This window comes from Pelobates fuscus, chromosome 4, assembly GCF_036172605.1.
Source record: "Pelobates fuscus isolate aPelFus1 chromosome 4, aPelFus1.pri, whole genome shotgun sequence".
NCBI lineage: Eukaryota > Metazoa > Chordata > Amphibia > Anura > Pelobatidae > Pelobates > Pelobates fuscus.
This window is the reverse complement of record NC_086320.1, coordinates 314,631,580-314,641,137: the sequence shown is the minus strand read 5'-3', so window position 1 is coordinate 314,641,137 and position 9,558 is coordinate 314,631,580. Positions and strand designations below refer to the sequence as shown.

General features: G+C 41.1%; 1 protein-coding gene across 1 annotated transcript in view; it reads right to left on the bottom strand.

Annotated features, from left to right (window-relative positions):
• DAZL (deleted in azoospermia like) overlaps positions 1–9,558 on the bottom strand; it is a 34,639-nt gene that overhangs the window by 10,164 nt on the left and 14,917 nt on the right. Inside the window, exons 5-8 of the mRNA XM_063452317.1 lie at positions 5,857–5,923; positions 5,304–5,437; positions 2,263–2,340; positions 2,112–2,165 (exon numbers count right to left, since the gene is read on the bottom strand). Coding sequence (XP_063308387.1) covers positions 2,112–2,165; positions 2,263–2,340; positions 5,304–5,437; positions 5,857–5,923 — 333 coding nt within the window. The remainder of the gene's footprint in view (positions 1–2,111; positions 2,166–2,262; positions 2,341–5,303; positions 5,438–5,856; positions 5,924–9,558) is intronic.

The window sequence follows — 9,558 nt, the reverse complement described above, 5'->3', positions numbered from 1 at the left end:
ACAAACATGTTAAAGGAAATGGTCAAGCTACTAATTCCTTCTTGGGGAAAAACAAAAAATGTGTTTATATCACCGATACGGGGGGAAGGAGGAAAATAACCAAATAGAAAATCTTGATTTCCAGTTTGTTCCTAGATCCCTTGGCACCATGATAAAACACTAGTGCCTATCTAAATAATCTGTCCCCAAGGAGATAAACACACTCAAAGTGGACAATAACAGCCTAACATGCGTTTCGGCGTGTCATAAAACTTTGCTTGTGTTCCCAACGGGGAATTATATGTCTGGGTCAATGTCCTTAACCCAATAACATTCTATGCTGTCCGCCTTTTAAATGGACTTTAAATCCGTTGCAGCAGCATGGAACGCCGCAGCGGCTTTCAGCCCAAGGAGCCAGACAGTACTTACCTCAGCAGCTATATGCTTCAAGAGGACTGCCTGACTGCCCAGGTTGTCCCCTTTTGTCGAATCAGGCCCAGCAGCCCTGTGATTGCTCTGAGAGCGATCATATGGCCACAATAGCTGTCAGTCCCCCATCACCTAAACAGTTAATTTGAAAATTAATATTAGTACTCCTAAACATTCTATATCGTATATGTATATATAGCTCATTTATACATATATGAATATAACACTCAGAATGAAGATACATACATAAAAACTGAAATAATTTTTTTGTTCTGCATGGCATTTTAACCCCTTAAGGACACATGACATGTGTGACATGTCATGATTCCCTTTTATTCCAGAAGTTTGGTCCTTAAGGGGTTAACTGTGAATGTCACAATACAGTTGGCCATTATTAAAATATAATACACATTTGTATTTAGCCATGTCTCAAAAGTAGAACAGTACCCCCATGTACATGTTTTATGGTGTTTTGGAAAGTTACAGGGTCAAATATAGCACATTACATTTTTCATTTTTTTTTTTCACATTGAAATTTGCCAGACTGGTTATGTTGACTTTGAGACCATATGGCAGCCCAGGAATGAGAATAACCCCTATGATAGCATACCATTTGCAAAAGTAGACAACCCGAGGTATTACAAATAGGGTATAGCCAGGCTTTTTGGAAGCCACTAACACTGGCCAAAGTTACCATTTATATTGGTTTGTGTGAAAAATGCAAAAAAAAAACAAACAAAAGCTAACCATGACATTCACAGTTAAACTATTTCTTAATTTCTCACATGAAATTAGGTTTCATAACTAAATGTTTGATGTGAAATGAAATCCCTGTTTCTACTGAACAAAACTATGTATAATACCAAGTATGGGTGCACTTCATTTGAAAGAGGTGAATTATGGTGGAACATATAGTCAAATTCCAGTGTTTGTTTTAATCAGAGCATGTACAGTTGCCTCCATCCATAAGGGGTTAAATGCAGTAGAGGACAGGAAAAAAGCAGAGGAAAGATAATTTTACTCCTGCCACCAACAAGAGGACCTTTTCAAACCTCAGTAATCTCAAGTTTATTTTATTTCTGCTACAACAGCATGGCAAGGGGGACAGCATATGCAAACAATCCATAAACATATGAATTGTCACACATCAAACCATGTAGGCAGTTTAGTCAAAGAAAGCAGCTTAAGTTGAAGTAAAAGGAATCCACACTCAAGGTCATCTATAGAAGGTGTAACTGCAGACTGAGGCTCGCAAGCCCCCATGCCCAAAGAAAGCAGCTTGTCATATATAAAAAGATTGTAGGTTTTACCAGAGCTTCAAAAGCAAACTCCACATAATTTGCCTAGAAGAATAAGCCCAAGAGTAGGAAACACACAAGAGGTTTTACAGACAGGATAAATGCACAAATAGTTGCATCAGAAGTTACTTTTTAAAAATAAAAGTACACATACACTGGATCTGTAATGGAGAGCTAGAGAACAAAGGAGAACACTTAAAGTAAAATATACAGCTTTCTAAATAGGCTTTTATACTGTGAATAATACAGAACGTATTGACTGGACAGTTGTTGCATTGCAGACAAAGTGGAGCTACAACAAAATACATACTTTAGTGTTGAGGTAAGTCGGAAACCAAGTTGCTACACGATGTAAAACTAAACAAGAATAGGCCTGTTAAATCTAATAATTATTACCAAATTTACCGGTGGAAATACGTAGCCCCTTTGATGATCTCCCGCTGGCCAGGGTGGTGCTACCTAAAGTTAGAGGGGGAAAAATAAATATATAATATATAATATATAAAAAGACAAATCTGCAATCTGATGACCATTTGTTCAAATAAAGATGTAGTACCTGATAGTATCCAGTCTGCTGATATCCCATAGGGAATTGCTGGAACATGACAGGCGCTGAATTTGGGTAAGGGCACGCCTAAAAATAATAAAAAAAAAAAAAATAGCCCACACACTAATGAAAAACTAGAAATCATTCTGTATTACATTAAAGATACATAAAGAAGCATATTAGATCATCCAAGGTATCTTGAGACATTCATAAACTTGAGACATTCATAAAAAAAGGAAACTAGGCACAATAACCATGTCATCTTATTGAATTGGTTATAATGCCTGGTGTCAGCTGGCACGGTCCCTCCATTCAGTGCTGCACCATTTTCAAGCAGTTTAAAGTAACATTTAGTGTTAGGAACAGCTTTGTATTCCTAACACTAAAGTGTTTACAAAGTGAATGGGCAGCAACTGTTTAAAAAAAAGAATGGAAGGACGGACTCCAAACACTTAAATCATTTCAACAAGATCAAGTAGTTACAGTGCCTACAGCATCCCTTTAACATTTATTCTCGCTGGTTATTAGGTCTCTATAAAACCTAAATGGCATGGAGGGGGCAGTTTTTTCTAATGCCCAGACAATCTAAGCCACTCCGACAATCAGACCTGGCCACGCTCCTTGGGCACTCGAGGAATCAGACATATCCTTCCAGTCGACACCCACGCCTGGCCGTATGCCAGACATGGGACGCCGCTCACAAAAGCCAAATGCCATGGTGGACAACAGGGACATCAGGGCCATGCTGCACTAACTGGCACAGCCTAAACTGACTCCCGTGGAACTCTGGCGCGCCTCGAGAGAGTGTGGCACCAGACCCTTAACCTATACCACAGCACCAACCACTAAAAGCGACCTGCAAGAGCTGAGGGCCCATCGCCAGAAATTTTGGGCAGCTGACCTGACTTATCAGACCAGACATGCACAAGTCAGGTCAGACATGCATGCAGAAAAAAAGCCTCAAGAACACTCAGAACGACCTTATAATCGTCGAAAACTCCATGCAGCAACTCCAATCACAGTGAATGGCCCTGACCCAACAAATGACAGCCATGAAGAACAGCGCAGAAATCATGTCAAAATTCGAGGCATCCCGACCGAAATCGCAGCTGACGAACTCCCACACTATCTGAGAAGACTGCTCGCAACTATTCTACCGCATCATGCGGCCAAGGAAGTGTCTGTAGATTGAGCGTTACCCATAGCTGGCCCAGCCACATCCTCACCCACTCTAAGCAGAAATGTCAGCCTACCAAGATAAAAACCAAATAATGCAAGCCCTGAGAGGCAAAGCACCAATGGCTTTCGAGGGCACATCTCTCCTATCAGGACCTCACAAGGGCCACACTCCAATGGCGCAAGACACTTGGACCGGTCACCACGAAACAGAGCTGCAGGGGACACCTGGCTCAGTAATGGACACCCACACACTTACCTCTGCGGAAGAAGCGACCAGCTTCATGAGACTGGCTGATCCAAATACCCATCCGACTGCAGGAGCATCCTGAAACAACACTACCATTACCCACTTTGTGCAGAGACCTGGAGGCTCGCAGACCACTGTAACCTGATCACAGCGTGTGGGAAAACAAAGCGACCGCCAGAGTTTGGTTAACTGCAGTTCCTGTGCAATTATGTCCAATATGCTGGTTCTGAAAAGTTACTGTTCCCTCTTTACAGTATTAAGACCGTAATTTTTCCTTTTATATACTTCCCTCTCCCCAATATGTTGACTGAGGCGACAACTGATGTAGACCACTTCCCAAGCCCTCCCCCAGCCCCACAGTTAGGGGTAATTGAACCTACACTACTAATCTTTACTAGACACTACCACATGATCTCAAACTACACTCTGCCTCTCCCTAACATCCTGCACCTTAGTACAATACTACTTCCACTACGCTCACTATATGCACCATTAACTCTACATCCCTCTTTCACCTTCACAAGCATTGCTCCCACATCACACATTGAAACCTCAGTGGTTCCCAAGCGCCCTTAATATTTGAATATTTTTTCCAAGATACCCCAAGTCAAATTTTTAGGTTGTATATCTGTACAGCGCTGCAACATTTACTGGCGCTATAGTGTTACCTATAGTGTTAAGGTTTGAAGGGGTGCTTTTATATAGTTTTAGTGTTTTAATACAGGGGTGTGTTTGAATGTAATGTTCTCTTTTAAATGCAAATTAGTGTGAAGTATTTGTGTTTGAGTGAAGGGGTGTGTTTGTATGTTCTATTTGTGTTAGATTGCAAGAGTGTGTTTGTATGTTGTGCTGGTGTTTGACTGCTTGGATGTATGCACATACACACACGGACATAAAAATGCACATCCTGACACAGAAGCACACTCATACGGACATATGCGCACACCCTGACACGTACACTCCCTGACGCACAATATTTTTTTTTATATCTCCAGCCACCCTCCCGTTTGCTTACCTTCTGTGTCCAGAAGGGTGGCTTGGAGTCCTGCTGGCTGGTGGGAGCGAGGGGTCTGGAGCATCTCCTGGAATGCTTTTCTCCCTTCATGCTGCGGCTGCCTACTCTCCCTCCTGAGAGGAAACTGGAAGTAACAAGCTGTCACTTCCAGCCAGCCGACATTACAGGGGCTCGGTCCTTTAGGATCACGGCCCCCCCGACCGGGCCCCTGTTCAGCAGTTCTTTCCCCGGTGCTATGAAACCTTCCACAAATTGTAGTCCAGTCTACTTGCCTTAACACAAACCGAGTCATAAACACACACTACATACTAACCGGCAGAAGCCTCAATACTCAAGACCAACACCCTGAATTACATGGCCCAGGCATAGGTGAATTTTAATATCCACAAACAAAATATGTAGAAAACAGATGTATTCATTTTGTTGCATCATTTCTACTGCTCTGATCAATTGTGACATCAATAAAGAATTTCTGGTCCATTACTTTTTTGCACATAGGACACAGGTTTCAGGATATACAACAGAACAGAATATACAACAGAAGCGACTGAAAACAAGGTAATTCTCAGTTTAATAGGCATGAAAAACAAAAAACACAAGTCTCTTTACCGGCATATATTGAGTAACTGGACTGATCACTTGAGGGTGCTGAAGATAAGGATCTACATTCTGATTGCCCCAGACATTGTGGAACTGAGGTGCGGGTGGGTTAAGCACCACAGTCCGTGGTTGTACATAAGAACCTTAAAAGAACAAGGGGAAATGTTATTAATACGGATGATCTCCCAGCCAACACAATGCTACTCCTCCAGAAGAGCATATACATGTGATTTTTTTTTGTCTATGGACATTTCAATTATTATCCATCTTTATGATTGTTGTACCTTCAAAATCTTTCAAATAAAGATTGCCAGAAACAGCCCAGTCTTGCCAAACGTGAATTAAACTGCTTTCTGGTAGCAATCTTTGCTAATGAATACAGAGTATGTCACCTGACACTAAGTGACAAAGTAACCACAATGTTCATTGTACATCATTGGTTACACTTAACACTTTGTGCGTTCTGTAAAAAACTTCCTTTACTAAAAATTACACAATCGGACAAGAACATTCACATTACCATTTCAAAAAACCTGAATGGTATAAATGAAAATATACTTACAAGTGTTCTGCTGCTTTCTTATTGCAGGACCCAGTTTCAACTTTTTCCCATGAAAACTTATTTGACTCTACAAAAAAAAAAAAAAAAAAAAAAAAAAAAATGGATCTCTGAATATGGTATGTGTACAGTCACTTTGTTAGTAGTGCTCAAAAAAAGCAAAAAAATTTTACTAACCGTAAATTCTTTTTTCTTAAATTGGTGGCAGTACGTTTGGGTTGTGCTTCCCAATTGAGACAAGCATCTGAAAGATAGAAATTAAGAAAAGTCCCTCCCCTTACCCTATGAAGGGCTTCCTCTGGCAAACCCACCTCAGCTGTAGCAAAAATAAACACCCACGTCCTATACTGCAAGAAAAATTTGTAATTCAGAGGGAGGAAGAAGATTTGTACTGCCACCATATTAAGAAGAAAGGAATTTACGGTGCGTAATATTTTTTTTTTTTTCTTACATACGGTGGCAGTACGTATGGGATATAGCAAGAACCCCAATCGGGTGGGCCTTATGTCTCAACAGCTTGTAGTACATTATGCCCTCACACAATTTTAGAGGAAGAGAGCACCTATAGCCTGAAATGCCTGACAAAGGTGCTAAAAGATAATCATGAAGCAGCCTTTTAGATTTCTTCGGGTGAAGCAAGAGCTTTCTCTGCCCATGACGTGGCAATTGCTTTTGTGGAATGTGATGTGAGCGAAGCTGGCGTAGCAAAACTACTAAAGAGCAAGCCATATTGGTAGCCCAAACAAGAAATAGAATTACGAAAAAGGCTTCATTCTCATTAAACTTTCCTTAGATGACCACAAACGGGTGATCTAGGTAGACCTGTAATGTCCCTTTTAACCTCTAGTATATGCCCATCTTTGTTCCAGCGGGGAGGTGGCATAGTTGTAGAAGGATGTTAGAAAGATGAGCTGATAAACGGCTCTAAAGGATAACTCTGGAAGAATTGAATGATGAAACACTACCCGAACGGAATATACTAAATTCTACTGAAGAAGATAAAGCCCGAAGCTTGCCTACTCTCTTGGCAGAGGTAATGGCCACTAAGAATGCTGTTGCATCTTTAGAATCTGAAAAAGGAACCACCTCCAAAGTTCATGGAGAACCTGTAAGATTGAAGAAAGATCCCAGGAGGAAAAAACTTCCTGGGTGGCCTAAGAAGCCTATTGTGTTAAAGAAACTTCCAACCAGCATTTACAACCAGACCAATTCTTTTCCAGAAAGACTTAGGAAATACAATTTTGTCTTAACGCGGAAACGCACAACTTGTGGATATCTCATGAAGGAAGTGTAAATCTGAACCAACGGACAAATTAACTCTACCCAACTCCTTGTGTAAAAGTTAGAGGAGGAATGACTAGTAGATTAGATGCAACAATTTGATTCTGCCTTGGATTACAAATCCACCATGCAGTTGCCTTGCCATCTATATGACCATCCTGTCTTCTAAAAGGGTTTGAGATAGGGAGAAATCATGGAAATCATCTCCATCAAGACCGAAAACCAGCAAGTGTTTGGCCAGTACGGAAAGATTAACAGAGCCACTGTTCCGTCTGCTCATATCTTTTGAAGAAGTCTTGGGATCAGTCAATAGAAGAACATGCAAGCCCGGAGAAATGTCCTTTATAGGGAGGCAAACCCGGGAATCTACAAATTCTCCCTCCTTGCCATAAGGTCAATCCGGGCCCTCCAAATATCCCTTTAGAATGGTGAGCATCATAGGATCTATAGACATTCTCTTGATCCCACTCCCTCATGCTGGGGTTGTAGGTGATGACATTGTTGATACCCCACAAAGTGCCTGTGGTCTTCTCTTTTTTGTATATTATCCTGGGATTGCTGGTCCTGATCCGGAGCACCATTAGCCGTTGAGTGCGGTTCCCACTATCCACTCTGCGTAAGGGGTTGTAGGTGATGACATTGTCGATACCCCACAAATTGAATGGAGCGAGGACCTCCCAGTGATCCTGAGCCCAGTACACAGCTTGGTACATAGCTTAAACAGACTTTGCCACTGGCACCACCTTGTCAACGTGAGCGAAAACAGTGTTGTGGTCCGACTGCATCCTAATAAGTCTCGCCATTAAACAAGACCTGAATCAGCGAGGGGAGTGAAGAACTGCCTTACGAGCTCTGAAATTAGATAATGCATTTTTCTTTAGACCAAGAATGCTGGCACATTAGAGAATTTAGTGGAGCGCCCTAGCCTGTGATATATGCCTTATGTAGGGAGAACTACCCATACTATAGGCTGAAAGGTCAGACTTGTTGGAAGAAAACTTGACGATGTCCACCAGTTAAATCAATCTTCCATGAAAAGAGTCTAGGAGATACAAATCTAAAACCTCCACACTTTTGACCCACAGAATTTTTCACTGTACCTGCCATATTTTAGATTTTGTCAAGCTGAAGTAAATGTTGCTTTATTAGAAATTGGACCTTTCCTTTTTAGTGTGGTCAGATGCAGATAGAACGTATTAGGGTTAACCCGAACACCAGAAAAGCAGTATTTCCCTACTGCTTGCAACACCTTGCATCCATAAGTTGTGTCTTCCGAGGCCAGTATGTCTAATTTGTAATGTTTAGCAAAAGTGTGAAGAGATAACCACATGGCAGCAGAACAAATTTGAGAACGTGTAATTGAAGCCCTCAGGGCCCAAGATGTGGACATAGCTCTGGTAGAATGAGCTTTAATGGTGATAGGTGTAGGAACGTTAGATGAGGAATAAGCCAAACGAATCTGGCCAGGGAGCCTTTAGATGCCATAAAACCTTTTCTAGGAGCATGAAACAAGACAAAAAAAAAAAAAGTCTGTTTTCCTAAAGGACCTTGTACTTTCCAAGTACTGGAGTAACGATCTCTTAACAGCCAGGCAGTAGAATTTTACTTCTAAAGCATTAGAAGGCTGTTGGCAAAAAGTTTGTAAAATTTTTTTGAGTTGTTAGACGTAGAACAAACCCTGGGAATAAAAGAAGTATCCAGCTTTAAAACCACTTTGTCCTGATGGAAAACTAAAAAAGGAAAACCCGTATTAAGGGCTTGAAGCTCTCCCAATCTTTTTGCCGAGATAATTGCCAGCAATAATAAAGTCTTGAATTATAAAACCTTAAGTGAAGACTTTTCTATAGGTTCAAAAGGAGGTTCACAGAGCGCTGATTAAACCAAATTTAAGATCCCATGGTGGAATGGTTTCCCCGATGGTAGGAACCAAATGAGAAAGCTTTGAAAAACCTGGTCATTAGAATATTCTAAGCCAAACATCTGAATGAGAAGAAACTGATCGCAGAAATTTGGGCCTGGCAGGTTTCAATCCTTTCGCAAAGCCCATTTCAAGGAATTTAAGGATGTTCGGAATGGAAAGGGTTACGGGATTTTCTTTGATATTAACACACCAGAAACAAAATTTCTTTAATACCCTGGAATAAATCTTGGAAGTTGATTCTTTCTTAGCAGACATTAAAATCTCAACTTCAGGAGCCAAACACTTTTCTTTTAAGATCTGGTATGCAGAAACCAGGCCGTCAAGTTGAATTACCACGGAGTGTTCCAGGATTTCTATTGACAGGGGAAGTTTCCAATAGGTTGATACGGGTAGATTTAGGAGAACAGAGAACTAACTCCTTCTCGGCCACCATGGCAGAATTATGATTATGCTTACTCCTTCCATCCTGATCTTCTGTAGAATCCTGGTAATTAGAGAAATAG